The 16,547-nt window shown below is 40.0% G+C and overlaps 1 protein-coding gene across 1 annotated transcript; it reads right to left on the bottom strand.

Annotated features, from left to right (window-relative positions):
* Positions 1-710: 710 nt before the first annotated feature.
* Positions 711-5,147, bottom strand: LOC129841982 (protein NLRC3-like). Its single transcript, XM_055910352.1, has 3 exons — positions 5,001-5,147; positions 3,028-3,194; positions 711-2,908 (listed from the first exon to the last, which is right to left on the bottom strand). The coding sequence occupies exons 1-3, from the start codon at positions 5,114-5,116 to the stop codon at positions 711-713; spliced, it is 2,481 nt and encodes an 826-aa protein (XP_055766327.1). The 5' UTR covers positions 5,117-5,147.
* Between the last annotated feature and the right edge of the window lie 11,400 nt (positions 5,148-16,547).

Below are 16,547 nucleotides of genomic sequence, written 5' to 3'. Positions count from 1 at the left end.
GGGGGGGGGTGTGCCGCTAGCGCCACGCTGATCCTAGACAGGTTAACTAGACCTCAGCCACAACAGTGATTCTGGATTCTGATACCAAACAAACAAAAAAAAACACACACACACACACACACACACACACACACACACACACACACACACACACACACACACACACACACACACACACACACACACACACACACACACACTTACCCCAGTGTGTGTAGTTTACAGTCTGGATCCTCCAGTCCAGCAGACAGCAGTGTAACTCCTGAGTCCTGCAGGTCATTGTCTCTCAGCTCCAGTTGTTTCAGTTGTGAGTTGGGTGAACTCAGGACTGAGGCCAGATGTGAACAGCAACCCTCTGTCAGACCACACTGACCCAGACTAGAGGGCAGAAGAGCACATGATTAACACATGTTTAAAACATCCACATAATAACTCATACTGAAGATATTTAACTCACACTAGTGTCTGTATGTTGCAGAGTGGACTTGTTAGTCCAACACAGAGCAGCTCCACTCCTCTGTCTCCCAGGTCATTGTAGCTGAGGTCCAGTTCTCTCAGGGGGGAGTTTGGTGTCTGCAGAGCTGAGGCCAGAGTCTCAAAGGATTCATATGTGAGTTCACAGCCAGCTAGTCTGGAGAGAGGAGATAATCTGTTAGATATACAAATCCTTCATTATAATGATACTGTAAACATCAACTCAATAACAGAACTTACAGTGCTCTCTTGCAGGTTTTCACTACCGGCAGCAACCTCTGATAACCTTCCTCTGATGTGGTGTATGTCTTCAGGTCAAACTCCTCCAGCACCTCCTCTGACATCAGTAACAGGTAGGCCAGGGCTGAACATTGGTCAGGTTTAAGTCTTGTTTCTGAAAGAGTTCCTGATCGCAGGGAGCTCTGCATGTCTTCAACTAGAGAGTTGTCACCAAGTTCATTCAGACAGTGGAACAAGTTGATGATCCTTTCTGGTGAGGATTCCTCCACGATCTTATCTGAAAGGTACTCAACTGTTCTCTCAACTGTTTCCTCATTGGTCTGTGTTGTACTTCCTGTCTGTGTCAGAAGGCCTCGTAACAGATTCTGATTGGACTCCAGTGAGAGACCCAGAAGGAAGCGGAGGAACAGGTCCAGGTGTCCATTCTTACTCTTTAAGGCCTGGTCCACTGCTCTACTGTGTAAGTCAGACAACTGGATTGACTCCTCTTCATCATCCTTCTCGTCTTCATCATGATTGTAATCATCATCACCATAATCACAGTAATCGTCATCATCATAACTAGTGACTGCTTTTATGATTGACTCCTTCTCTTCATCATAACTAGTGACTGCTTTTATGATTGACTCCTCTTCATCATCACTAGTGACTGCTTTTATGATTGACTCCTCTTCATCATCACTAGTGACTGCTTTTATGATTGACTCCTCTTCATCATAACTAGTGATTGCTTTTATGATTGACTCCTCTTCATCATCACTAGTGACTGCTTTTATGATTGACTCCTCTTCATCATCACTAGTGACTGCTTTTATGATTGACTCTTCTTCATCATCACTAGTGACTGCTTTTATGATTGACTCCTTATCTTCATCATCATCATCACTAGTGACTGCTTTGGGGGAGAAAACATTTTCCTTCTTGCCCAGACATGATTCTAAAGCATGCACTGCTGCTAGAAACTCCTGAATGCTCAGATGCAGAAAGCTGTAGACCTTCTCTTGGTACAGCCCAGATTCTTCTTTAAAGATCTCTGTACACAATGCTGAGTACTCTGATGCCTCTGTGACATCAAGGCCACACTCTCTCAGGTCCTCCTCATAGAAGATCAGGTTGCCCTTCTGCAGCTGTTGGAAAGCCAGCTTTGCCAGTTTCAGGATCATCTCTTTGTCTGACTGAGACAGTTCCTTTGGGTTTGTCTCTGTGGCTTTGTTGTACTTCCTGTTCTTCACGATGATTTGGATGAGTATGAAGTGTGAGTACATCTGGGTCAGAGTTTTGGGGACTTCATCCTTCCATGCCTCTTTCAGTATCATCTCAAGGACAGTGGCTGATATCCAACAGAAGACTGGCATGTGGCACATGATGTGGAGGCTCCTTGATGTCTTCATGTGTTTGATGATATCATTGGCCATATTCTGATCTGTGATTTTCTTCCTGAAATACTCCTCCTTCTGTGGATCATTGAACCCTCGTACCTCTGTCACCTGGTCAACACACTCAGGAGGGATCTGATTGGCTGCTGCAGGCCTTGAGGTTACCCAGAGGAGAGCAGAGGGAAGCAGATTCCTCTTGATGAGGTTTGTCAGCAGCACGTCCACTGAGGTTGGCTTCGTGACATCACAGCATTTCTCATTGTTTTTGAAGTCTAGAGGAAGTCGACACTCATCCAGACCATCAAAAATGAAAACAGTTTTGGTTTCACCATCTTCAATGCTGTCAATCTCTTTCAGCTCTGAGAAGTAGTAGGAAAGAAGTTGCATCAGACTGTATTGCTCCTTTTTCAGGTTCAGATCACGGAAAGGAAGAGGAAACATGAAATGAACGTCCTGATTTGCTTTTCCCTCTGCCCAGTCAAGGATGACCTTCTGCACAGAGACTGTTTTTCCAATGCCAGCGATTCCTTTTGTCAGCACAGTTCTGATAGGTTTGTCTTGTCCAGGTAAAGGCTTGAAGATGTCGTTGCATTTGATTGATGTCTCTTGTGTGGTTTGTTTCTTGGATGCCATCTCTATCTGTCTAACCTCATGTTCATTATTGAGCCCTCCACTTCCACCCTCTGTGATGTAGAGCTCTGTGTAGATGTCCTTGAACAGACTTTGGTTTCCATGGTGTCCAATTCCTTCAGATATGTGTTGATACTTGTGTTTCAGTTTAGCCTTAATGTCTTGTTGGACTGTCAGCAGAGTTTGACCTGTAGGAAAACAATGAGAGTTGGGACTCATGTGTTCAAGTGTGTGTGCGTGTGTGTGTGTGCAATTCATAAGGGCCTTTGTACCGTTCTTTGTAATATTGAATGAAACACAGTCTTACTTCTTCTGTCCAGAAGGTTGTGTGTGATCTTTAATGCATCCTCACTGTCCAAACTCTCCACTTCCTTATTGTCATCTTGTAATGGTTCCTGGCTGAAAGCAGGTGTCTGATCACTCTTCATTGATAGCAGGCTGGTTGTAGGTGACTCTGCTCTGGGCTTCTGGACACTGAACAAAACAGGGAGACAGATCACCTCATCAATATCACATCAATACCTCATCTACTTCATTTTAACAACTGTATAGTGGAACTTCTAGAAGTCCTGATGTTTCTTTTAAAGCTACAGTCTGCAATTGGTAAATCCATTTTTGGCCTTTTAAATGAATGATGTACAGTCATGGCCAAAAGTTTTGAGAATGACACAAATATTAATTTTCACAAAGTCTACTGCCTCAGTTTGAATTTTTTCAATTTGCATATACTCCAGAATGTTATGAAAAGTGATCAGATTAATTTCAAAGCCCCTCTTTGCCATGCAAATGAACTGAATCCCCCAAAAACATTTCCACTGCATTTCAGCCCTGCCACAAAAGGACCAGCTGACATCATGTCAGTGATTCTCTCGTTAACAGAGGTGTGAGTGTTGACGAGGATAAGGCTGGAGATCACTCTGTCATGCTGATTGAGTTCGAATAACAGACTGGAAGCTTCAAAAGGAGGGTTGTGCTTGGAATCATTGTTCTTCCTCTGTCAACCATGGTTACCTGCAAGGAAACACGTGAAGTCATCATTGCTTTGCACAAAAAGGGATTCACAGGCAAGGATATTGCTGCCAGTAAGATTGCACCTAAATCAATCATTTATCGGATCATCAAGAGCTTCAAGGAGAGCGGTTCAATTGCTGTGAATGAAGGCTTCAGGGCTCCCAAAGTCCATCAAGCGCCAGGACCGTCTCCTAAAGTTGATTCAGCTGCAGGATCGGGGCACCACCAGTACAGAGCTTGCTCAGGAATGGCAGCAGGCAGGTGTGAGTGCATCTGCACGCACAGTGAGGTGAAGACTTTTGGAGGATGGCCTGGTGTCAAGAAGGGCAGCAAAGAAGCCACTTCTCTCCAGTAAAAAAGTCCGGGACAGACTGATATTCTGCAAAAGGTACAGGGATTGGACTGCTGAGGGCTGGGGTAAAGTCATTTTCTCTGATGAATCCCTTTCCGATTGTTTGGGGCATCCAGAAAAAAGATTGTCCGGAGAAGACAAGGTGAGCGCTACCAGCAGTCCTGTGTCATGCCAACAGTAAAGCATCCTGAGACCATTCATGTGTGGGGTTGCTTCTCAGGCAAGGGAGTGGGCTCACTCACAATTTTGCCTAAGAACACAGCCATGAATAAAGAATGGTACCAACACATTCTCTGAGAGCAACTTCTCCCAACCATCCAGAAACAGTTTGGTGACAAACAATGCCTTTTCCAGTATGATGGAGCACCTTGCCATAAGGCAAAAGTGATAACTAAGTGGCTCGGGGAAGAAAAAAAGATCGATATTTTGGGTCCATGGCCAGGAAACTCCCAGACCTGAATCCCATTGAGAACTTCTGGTCAATCCTCAAGAGGTGGGTGGACAAACAAAAAACCCACAAATTCTGACAAACTCCAAGCATTGATTATGTAAGAATGGGCTGCCATCAGTCAGAATGTGGCCCAGAAGTTAATTGACAGCATGCCAGGGCGGATTGCAGAGGTCTTGAAAAAGAAGGGTCAACACTGCAAATATTGACTCCTTGCATCAATTTCATGTAATTGTCAATAAAAGCCTTTGACACTTATGAAATGCTTGTAATTATACTTCAGTATTCCATAGTAACATCTGACAAAAATATCTAAAGATATTCCCAGCAAACTCTGTGAAAATTAATATTTGTCATTCTCAAAACTTTTGGCCACGACTGTAGACCTACATTTGATGAAATTTCGGAAAACTTTCCCTTTAGTTTTATATCTTTAAGGGAATTGTATATTTTACATTTAATCTCTTACCTCTTAGAACTGGTGTCTTGAGTCATTTTAGAGGCAGTGGTCTCCTCCCCTCTCTCCCCAGAGAGGCTAATTTTAGAAGCAGTAGTCCCCTCCTCTCTCTCACCAGAGAGACTCATTTTAGAAGCAGTAGTCCCCTCCTCTCTCTCACCAGAGAGACTCATTTTAGAAGCAGTAGTCTCCTCCTTTCTCTCCCCAGAGAGACTCATTTTAGAGGCAGTGGTCTCCTCTCTCTCCCCAGAGAGACTCATTTTAGAGAAAGTGGTCTCCTCTCTCTCCCCAGAGAGACTCATTTTAGAGGCAGTGGTCCCCTCCTCTCTCTCCCCAGAGATACTAATTTTAGAGGCAGTGGTCTCCTCCTCTCTCTCCCCAGACAGACTCATTTTAGAGGCAGTGGTCTCCTCCTCTCTCTCCCCAGAGAGACTCGTTTTAGAGGCAGTGGTCCCCTCCTCTCTCTCCCCAGAGATACTAATTTTAGAGGCAGTGGTCTCCTCCTCTCTCTCCCCAGAGAGACTAATTTTAGATGTAAGTCACAGCTCACTCAGCTACAATATGAAATAACAGAACAGTCAATATTTCTGAACATTGTTGAAGAACCATAAACAATGACAACACATGTACTATCTGTGGTCAAAGAGTACAATCAGCGACTTCATATTCTATTCAAACATACACAGTCCAATATGTTATTAAACATACACAGTCCAATATGTTATTAAACATACACAGTCCAATATGTTATTATACATACAGAGTCCAATATGTTATTAAACATACACAGTCCAATATGTTATTAAGCATACACAGTCCAATATGTTATTAAGCATACACAGTCCAATATGTTATTAAGCATACACAGTCCAATATGTTATTAAACATACACAGTCCAATATGTTATTAAACATACACAGTCCAATATGTTATTAAACATACACAGTCCAATAAGCTATTATTTTGATTGACTTGAATCCCCTGACTCCATAACAACAGCTAGTCTACCTGGTTGGATCCCCTGACTCCATACCAACAGCTAGTCTACCTGGTTGGATCCCCTGACTCCATAACAACAGCTAGTCTACCTGGTTGGATCCCCTGACTCCATAACAACAGCTAGTCTACCTGGTTGGATCCCCTGACTCCATAACAACAACTAGTCTACCTGGTTGGATCCCCTGACTCCATAACAACAGCTAGTCTACCTGGTTGGATCCCCTGACTCCATAACAACAGCTAGTCTACCTGGTTGGATCCCCTGACTCCATAACAACAGCTAGTCTACCTGGTTGGATCCCCTGACTCCATAACAACAGCTAGTCTACATGGGCTCCACACACAACTAAAATACATTATAGACATCTACTTTACATTGAAAGACGGTAGTAGACATTATAATGTGCAATCAATCGCCTATAACAACAACTCTATACCTCATAGCCTATAACATCACATATTAATTAGGATAATCAATATGAATCAACATAAAAGCCTAAAATGATTATTCTTGAAAGTTGAAATCAGTATTGTATTTACTTCACAATTCTGCAGATGTTTTACCTCTCTGTACAATAGTCTAAGTTCTCAAACACTTTTCTATATTAAATTGTAAAAAGCTACAAACCTCAAACATGTTTCTTCGACCGTTATTTCTCTACTTCCTTATAAAATGTTGGCTAATTCCCATTTCAACACAGTCGACTCGTTCAACACGTATAGGTTTGTATATTATACGTTCATATTTATGTAACATTAAGTCCCCTAACCCGCACGACGCTGGGCCAAATTGTGCGCAGCCCTATGGGTCTCCAGATCACGGACGGTTACGAACCCGGGTATGTAGTGATGCAGTGTTTTAGACCGCTGCGCAACTCGGGAGCTTAAGTTAAAATAGCTGACAGATATTTCTTCCTAACCCTTTAAGAGAATACAGCCTACACACCATCGTTTCTTGTTCTGGTTTAATAGTTGCCTAAAAAGGTGATACGCATTGCTTTGTTATGCAAGAAAATGTCCAAAAATCGAAACATTGGTTTGTCTGGCAAGTACGTTTGATCGTTGAGCTGGGGTGTACTACTTAGAGAACACCGTACCAAACCGTTGCAAAACGTTTTGGAACGACAACGAGTTTCAAATTCAGGTAATTCAGAGCCGGACCGACTTTTGGGAACCATGATTTAGTCAACATTTACATCGTTTATGTGCCAATTTGTTGCATGTCACTTTTACTTGACCGATTTGACGAGACGGACTAGTTTCTTTAGCGACAGATTTACACAATTCCGATGCACGTCTTCTTTCAGGAATTGAAACAACGCAAAGTGTCGACTGTTGGGGATCACGCGGATAGCAAATCACGATAATGTGCAATCAATCGCCTATATCAACTACTCTATACCTCATAGCCTATAACATCACATCATATTAATTAGGATAATCAATATGAATCAACATATAAACCTACAATGATTATTCTTGAAAGTTGAAATCAGTATTGTAATAACTTCACAATTCTGCGGATGTTTTACTGCTAGATCACCTCTCTCTACAATAGTCTAAGTTCTCAAACACTTTTCTATATTAAATTGTAAAAAGCTACAAACCTCATAACATGTTTCTTCGACCGTTATTTCTCTACTTCCTTATAAAATGTTGGCTACTTCCCATTTCAACACAGTGGGCGGGTTCAACACGTATAGGTTTGTATATTATACGTTCATATTTATGTAACATTAAGTCCCCTAACCCGCACGACGCTGGGCCAAAATGTGCGCAGCCCTATGGGTCTCCAGATCACGGACGGTTACAGCCCGTGATCGAACCCGGGTATGTAGTGATGCAGTGTTTTAGACCGCTGCGCCACTCGGGAGCTTAAGTAAAAATAGCTGACAGATGTTTCTTCCTAACCCTTTAAGAGAATACAGCCTACACACCATCGTTTCTTGTTCTGGTTTAATAGTTGCCTACAAGGTTTTACGCATTGCTTTGTTATGCAAGAAAATGTCAAAAAATCGAAACATTGGTTTGTCTGGCAAGTACGTTTGATTGTTGAACTGGGGTGTACTATTTAGTGCCCACCGTACCAAACCGTTGTAAAATGTTTTGTTTTGTTGCATGTCACTTTTACTTGACCGATTTGACGAGACGGACTAGTTTCTTTACCGACAGATTTACACATTTCCGATGCACGTCTTCTTTCAGGAATTGAAACATTGTTATTCAATGTGTTTCTATTAGCTAATAGCAGTAATGACTATCTGTTATTCAATGTGTTTCTATTGGCTAATAGCAGTAATGACTATCTGTTATTCAATGTGTTTCTATTGGCTAATAGCAGTAATGACAATCTGTTGTTCAATGTGTTTCTATTGGCTAATAGCAGTAATGGCTATCTGTTATTCAATGTGTTTCTATAGGCTAATAGCAGTAATGACTATCTGTTATTCATGTGTTTCTATTGGCTACTAGCAGTAATGACTATCTGTTATTCAATGTGTTTCTATTGGCTAATAGCAGTAATGACTATCTGTTATTCAATGTGTTTCTATTGGATAATAGCAGTAATGACTATCTGTTATTCAATGAGGTGAATATGTTGTTCAATGTGTTTCTATTGGCTAATAGCAGTAATGACTATCTGTTGATCCATGTGTTTCTATTGGCTAATAGCAGTAATGACTATCTGTTATTCAATGTGTTTCTATTGGCTAATAGCAGTAAGGACTATCTGTTATTCAATGTGTTTCTATTGGCTAATAGCAGTAATGACTATCTGTTATTCAATGTGTTTCTATTGGATAATAGCAGTAATGACTATCTGTTATTCAATGAGGTGAATATGTTGTTCAATGTGTTTCTATTGGCTAATAGCAGTAATGACTATCTGTTATTCAATGTGTTTCTATTGGCTAATAGCAGTAAGGACTTTCTGTTATTCAATGTGTTTCTATTGGCTAATAGCAGTAATGACTATCTGTTATTCAATGTGTTTCTATTGGCTAATAGCAGTAAGGACTATCTGTTGTTGTGTAGTGAATCTGTTATTCAATGCCTATATCTACAATTTATATTTTAAAAATATGATTTTTAACCTAACCTTAACCACACTGCTAACCTTGTGCCTAACCATTACCTTAAATTAAGACCAAAAAGAAAATAGCTGAAAATAGATTTTTACAATTTAGCAAATTTACGTGGCAGGTAAAGATAATTAGGGTGGCAGGTGAAGATAATTAGGGTGGCAGGTAAAGATAATTAGGGTGGCAGGTAAAGATAATTAGGGTGGCAGGTAAAGATAATTAGGGTGGCAGGTAAAGATAATTAGGGTGGCAGGTAAAGATAATTAGGGTGGCAGCTAAAGATAATTAGGGTGGCAGCTAAAGATAATTAGTGTGGCAGGTAAAGATAATTAACGTGGCAGGTAAAGATAATTAGTGTGGCAGCTAAAGATAATTAACGTGGCAGGATAGGAAAATTAACGTGGCAGGTTAGGATAATTAACGTGGCAGGTTAGGAAAATTAACGTGGCAGGTTAGGAAAACTAACGTGGCAGGTTAGGATAATTAGCGTGGCAGGTTAGGAAAATTTACGTGGCAGGTAAAGCTAAATAGCGTGGTACGTTAGGATAATTAATGTGGTAGGATAGCAAAATGTTTCAACAACGAGAGTTTCTATTGGACAAATTCAGGTATTCCCCTCTCCTTGTCATTTAGTGCAGGGATGGAGAACTTTGAAGAGGTGGGGGCCACAAAAAAAAACGGCACTCATCATGAGGGGCCGTAGTGTCTCATGGGTCTGCATACCCACATCCATACATCCGACCATGGGTCAGGAGAAAACATGTTCAGTTTAACAGATAATTCTACTCATGTTGCCATGGGGACATGTTGCCATGGGGTGGAGGTAAATGTAAACAGTTTTTAAATATGATAACTGATGATCAATGGGACCCACCCCGGTTGGTAATTCAACCATGCTTATTACAAGTTTAGCCGCTAGACTAATTTACCAATCTAAAAACATGTAGCTAACATGGGCCAATAGACTGACTGCTGATGCTCAACCACATTTACACACTGCACCATGTGTTGTCTATTATTCTAACGGTCAACAGGAAGTTTAGATCCAGGCTGAGTTCCAAAACAATGTTTTTATTATTGGTCCCAGAACGCCAGTTGCCCATCCCTGGTTTAGTGAATAGACCCCATGCACTGCTTGAGTTCACTTGAGGTGCGATCCGTTTATCTCGCCCGGCGCACCGGGGTTTTCATTCTGAGAAAAGGCGTGCTGACGATTCAACCCGTGGTTCACAACGCGCATATACGAGCCGGTGAAGTTAAATCGAGCGCAACTGCAGTGAGCAAAACGGACCACCGCCTTCCTGATCTGTCACCAGAAAGCTTTAAACTTAAAATGTGATTTAGCCCTACATTTAAATAGTTCCTATGCACATTGTTGAACGTCACATTTACTCGACGAGACAGACTATTTTATTTAATGAAAGCTATAAATTGCGATGCACGTCTTCTTTCAGGAAGTGAAAGTGAGCCAGTTTCCTCAGATAATAATCACCTTAATGTGCTGTCAATCTCCTATAACAATTATACCATACCTCATAGCCCTGTAGCCTATAACACTAATACCATACCTCATAGCCCTGTAGCCTATAACAATAATACCATACCTCATAGCCCTGTAGCCTATAACACTAATACCATACCTCATAGCCCTGTAGCCTACATCACATCTTATTGATTAGGCTAATCACTATGAATCAACAACAATGTAAATAAACCTAAAATAATAATTCTTTAAAGTTTAAATCAATATTGTATTAACTTGGCGGATGTTTAACCCCCTAAATCATCTCTCTCTTTGTGATAATCTAACTTCTCAAAAATACTTTTCTACGTGACATTCTAAAAGAACGCTGCAAACCTCTGAAACATTTTTTTTCGACGATAACGTCCGTTACTTGCTCTACTTCCTTATACTAGTATTTCCTGTTTCAACTAGTGATGGGTCGTTCGATAACGATAACGGTTGTTTTTGAACGGATCTTTTTGGTGAACGTCGGTAGCTGAATTGCACCGGTGAAAGAGCCGTTCATTTAGCTCCCTGGTTGTCATACATCTTCGAGGTGCTTTTTTAGCTCAAAACAACGATTACCTTCAGATAAATTACACAATAATTATCTAAAGAGGGTGAATCCTTACTGCATAAACAATAACTAGTGGGTAGAGCGCGTCATTCTTTTCAAGGCTTTGTAGTGAGTAAAAAAAACAGGTGATCTAATAATTTAAATACTAGTTATCCACAAAAAGAAAAACGCCAACTTAATTTTTTGGCCAAAACTTTTGTATTATCTTAATGTTATGAATTTTAGTGACGTTGCCAATTCTTGTTCCCGAATTTATTTCGTTATTTGGTCCTCAAAACTTGAACTCGAGATTTGGAGAATACAGCGTTTCCCGCAACCATATGATCGGTCGGGTAAGATAACGCGTCATCACACTCCCTTATCTGATTGGTCGGGTAGGCAGACCTTCTGACTTTGTCCGACAGGAAAACATCGATTTGAACGGTCCTCTTTCTCAAGCGCTGACATCGTAATTTTCCGAGTTCCCAGTTGTTGTGAACGCGGCATAAACTTTTCACATTAGCCCTTCATTTAGTTTCAATGCCCATTGCTACACGTCACTTTTACTTGGCCGAAAGGACGAGAAGGACTTTTATTTTTCAAATAAACTACTTTTGGTGATACACGTCTTTCTCCGGGAAGTGAATGAGCGCAAAGATAATAATCACTGTCATGTGCAGTCAATCGCCCATACCCTACCTCATAACCCTGTAGACTATAATATAACATTTATTCATATTGACTAGGCTGATCAATATGAATCAGCATCAATGTAAGGAAGCCTAAAATAATCATTATTGAAAGTTGAAATCAGTATTGTAATAACAATTCTGGGGATGTATTACCCCCTAAATCACCTCTCTCTGCGATGGCCTAACTTCTACAAAACACTTTTCTACATAAAATTGTAAAATAACGCTACAAACCTTAGAAACATTTTTCTTCGACCGATATTGTGCATTTTTTTCCTTTACTTCCTTATAAATGTACTTCCTATTTCAACACAGTGGGCTGGTTCAACATGTATAAGTTTATATTATATATTCATATTTATGTCATGTAACGTTTTCATACAGATTGAATGATGTTTTGCAGCATTCAGCCCATAGAATAGGAATTTCTGGTTAAAATATATTTATATTTTTTTTCAGGATTTGATTGAGTGATGTTTTGCAGGGCTACCAGGAGAGGGCAGTGTGACAACAACCAGGTTTGGCAGAAGGACGCAAGATGGTCATTTCTCTGTTGTGGTAACATGATAGGATGGGTAACCAATGATATACAATGGTTCTGCAGACACCCCAAAATATTGATTATAATGTATAGCATATGAAGTTAAAAATAGACACATTCACATACACACAGACCAACACACATTCACATAGACACACACATAAATACATTCAATTCCATTCCTTTTCCTTTCATTTATTAAAAATGTATTTGACAGGGATACTGCACATCAATCAACATTTCTGTAAATGAGACAGATTTAACCAGCTAGCAAGTTTAACTGCAGGTAGATAAACATAGGTTGAACAGCTGCTTATATGTTCTTCAGACACTCTCAAGTCATTGGTAAAGGAGTGACAGGTTACACAGCTCCTTATGTCTGTCAATGGTCAATGTGTTCCAGACGTGAGGCTCTCACTGAGAAAGCTGCTGATAGACTGAGGTGGTTGTGTTGATATTCAGTCTCTCTCATGAACCTCTAATAGGAAAGCTGCTGATAGTCTGAGGTTGTTGTGTTGATATTCAGTCTCTCTCATGAACCTCTAATAGGAAAGCTGCTGATAGTCTGAGGTGGTTGTGTTGATATTCAGTCTCTCTCATGAACCTCTAACAGGCCAACACTGTATAGTATATCCATCAAATACATTTCTGTGGTTTTAAGTTGAATGCCAAATTCTCAGAGCCAGTTTCACAGACACATTCCCAGTGATTATGCAAATACAGCAAGTACATTCCAATAACATTGCAATACACGTTTACAATCCATATACAACACATATACAATACACATTTACAATACACGTTTCCAATACATATACAATACATGTTTACAATCTCCTCCAATAGGATGTCATTTCAGATGGTAATCCTAGACTCTCCTCATCTCCTCCAATAGGGTGTCATTTCAGATGGTAATCCTAGACTCTCCTCATCTCCTCCAATAGGGTGTCATTTCAGATGGTAATCCTAGACTCTCCTCATCTCCTCCAATAGGGTGTCATTTCAGATGGTAATCCTAGACTCTCCTCATCTCCTCCAATAGGGTGTCATTTCAGATGGTAATCCTAGACTCTCCTCATCTCCTCCAATAGGGTGTCATTTCAGATGGTAATCCTAGACTCTCCTCATCTCCTCCAATAGGGTGTCATTTCAGATGGTAATCCTAGACTCCCCTCATCTCCTCCAATAGGATGTCATTTCAGATGGTAATCCTAGACTCTCCTCATCTCCTCCAATAGGGTGTCATTTCAGATGGTAATCCTAGACTCTCCTCATCTCCTCCAATAGGATGTCATTTCAGATGGTAATCCTAGACTCTCCTCATCTCCTCCAATAGGATGTCATTTCAGATGGTAATCCTAGACTCTCCTCATCTCCTCCAATAGGATGTCATTTCAGATGGTAATCCTAGACTCCCCCTCATCTCCTCCAATAGGGTGTCATTACAGATGGTAATCCTAGACTCCCCTCATCTCCAATAGGGGGTCATTTCAGATGGTAATCCTAGACTCTCCTCATCTCCTCCAATAGGATGTCATTTCAGATGGTAATCCTAGACTCTCCTCATCTCCTCCAATAGGGTGTCATTTCAGATGGTAATCCTACTCCCCTCATCTCCAATAGGGTGTCATTTCAGATGGTAATCCTAGACTCTCCTCATCTCCTCCAATAGGATGTCATTTCAGATGGTAATCCTAGACTCTCCTCATCTCCTCCAATAGGGTGTCATTTCAGATGGTAATCCTAGACTCTCCTCATCTCCTCCAATAGGGTGTCATTTCAGATGGTAATCCTAGACTCTCCTCATCTCCTCCAATAGGGTGTCATTTCAGATGGTAATCCTAGACTCTCCTCATCTCCTCCAATAGGATGTCATTTCAGATGGTAATCCTAGACTCTCCTCATCTCCTCCAATAGGGTGTCATTTCAGATGGTAATCCTAGACTCCCCTCATCTCCTCCAATAGGATGTCATTTCAGATGGTAATCCTAGACTCTCCTCATCTCCTCCAATAGGGTGTCATTTCAGATGGTAATCCTAGACTCTCCTCATCTCCTATAGTATGTCATTTCAGATGGTAATCCTAGACTCTCCTCATCTCCTCCAATAGGGTGTCATTTCAGATGGTAATCCTAGACTCTCCTCATCTCCTCCAATAGGGTGTCATTACAGATGGTAATCCTAGACTCTCCTCATCTCCTCCAATAGGGTGTCATTTCAGATGGTAATCCTAGACTCTCCTCATCTCCTCCAATAGGATGTCATTACAGATGGTAATCCTAGACTCCCCTCATCTCCTCCAATAGGATGTCATTTCAGATGGTAATCCGTTTTTTTAATACTCATACTATCCACAACAACCGTACTATTTGTGACGTGTTTTGAGTATATAGTAAGCTTACTGGTCATAGTATGATAGAGTTTAGTATGCCAAAAGTTCCCGGAAATCGTACTAAATTCTACACTATTTCCGTACTTTAGGGCCCATACTGCAATTCTTCAGGAAATGGGCAGGGCTTCACATCGTTTTCAGATTTGAAGAAAATGGCGGTAGATATGGTGCAGAAGTCCAACGAGAGCGGAGACAAATTCATTGCTTTAACTAATTATGACAAATGTTAAGAAACTGTTTAGCAATGTAATAAAGTAATGACTTTTCAAATAAGTTACCTTACACGTTATGTTGGATGATAATTTGCTAGCTACGCTGTCCTTACTAACCACATAGCATATCATTCCAGCAGTATGTTTTTATTTTTAATTTTTATTTTATTTTAAAGTTAATCAACGTTTATTGTACTTATCAATGTTATGAATGAGCGCGCTCTTTGTTTGGTTCTATTCCTCTCTCTCCGTCTTTTTTTTATTTTATTTTTTCTTTCTTGTTGCTAGGCTACCAGTTGTGTTTTTATTTTATTTTTTAAATATTTTTTTTTATTAACAACAAATCAATACAGAAAGTACATAAGGGAACACAAGTATATATACATTATATATAATGGACAATCGAGCTAGGGGGTACAATATCACATTACAATTACACAAGGACCTTATTAAGGGACATACATACACTTACAATTCTAACAGCTTTTTTGTTAGTAGAGTATTTAACCGTCTTAAAATACAGTTCAATTTCTTTTTGTAGAATAAGAAAATGTGGTTTTCTGTTTGTAAATTTACATTTGTGTATATGAAATTTGGCCAAAAGAATAATGAAATTAATTACATAAAAATGTTTCAGCTTATTTTTATCGTATGTAAAGAATCCAAGCAGTACATCTCTCCACAATCGTGTAAAATCTTCATAAATGTGTTCAATTATAAATCTACTGATGTCTTGCCACAGTTTTCTTACATGAATACAATGCCAAAAAAGATGCAACACTGTTTCTGGGTGGTCATTACAAAATTTGAGTTGATGTTTTCCTGAAACTTCTTCATATAGTGGTTGGCATGATAATATGTATGAATTTTAAAGGAAACCTCCTTAATTTTGTTAACAAGTAGGTATGTGTGTGGCAACATCCAAACTCTTTTCCAACAGATATTATCAATAAATCCATTCCAATAAGGCACGACATAAGGTGATGCAACATCCTGCTGAAACAAGGTTCGTATCGCTCTGTTGTTGAATGGACCAGAAGAGAAACAAATCTTTCCTACTGATTGAGTCAACAGGGTCAATAGAAGGTCGGCTCTGAGGGTCAGGTCTTGACACGTTCCTGAATAACAGAGCAACACCTGAGGGAATGGCATCTAAAACAATTGCAAAATCTTTAGGTGTTACAGGGACCTTGTAAAGTGATAAGAATTCCTTATAACTGAGTGAAGACCCTCTGCATTTACCAGTTGGCTCACCGATAGGATATTATTTCGGAACCAATATTCTAAAAACAAAGAAATATTTTTATACAATATTTCCCGATTATTCCATATATAATATCTGTGTGGAGAAAAATTGTGTTTATAAATTAAGGACCATGACAAGAAAACCTGCCGATGAAAAGCAGAAAGTTTCACTGGAACTTTGTCAATATTATAATTGCAAAACAACATGAAGTTAAGGCCACCAAAAGTAGAGAAGACATGATGAGGAATAAAATTCCAGATAGAAGTGGGTCTTCTTAGGAATTATTTTATCCAATTGATCTTAAAAGTATTATTTAAAGTAGTAAAGTCCAGAA

Source organism: Salvelinus fontinalis, unplaced genomic scaffold (assembly GCF_029448725.1).
Source record: "Salvelinus fontinalis isolate EN_2023a unplaced genomic scaffold, ASM2944872v1 scaffold_0005, whole genome shotgun sequence".
In the NCBI taxonomy this organism is placed as follows: Eukaryota; Metazoa; Chordata; class Actinopteri; order Salmoniformes; family Salmonidae; genus Salvelinus; species Salvelinus fontinalis.
This window is presented reverse-complemented; position numbering and strand designations above follow the sequence as displayed.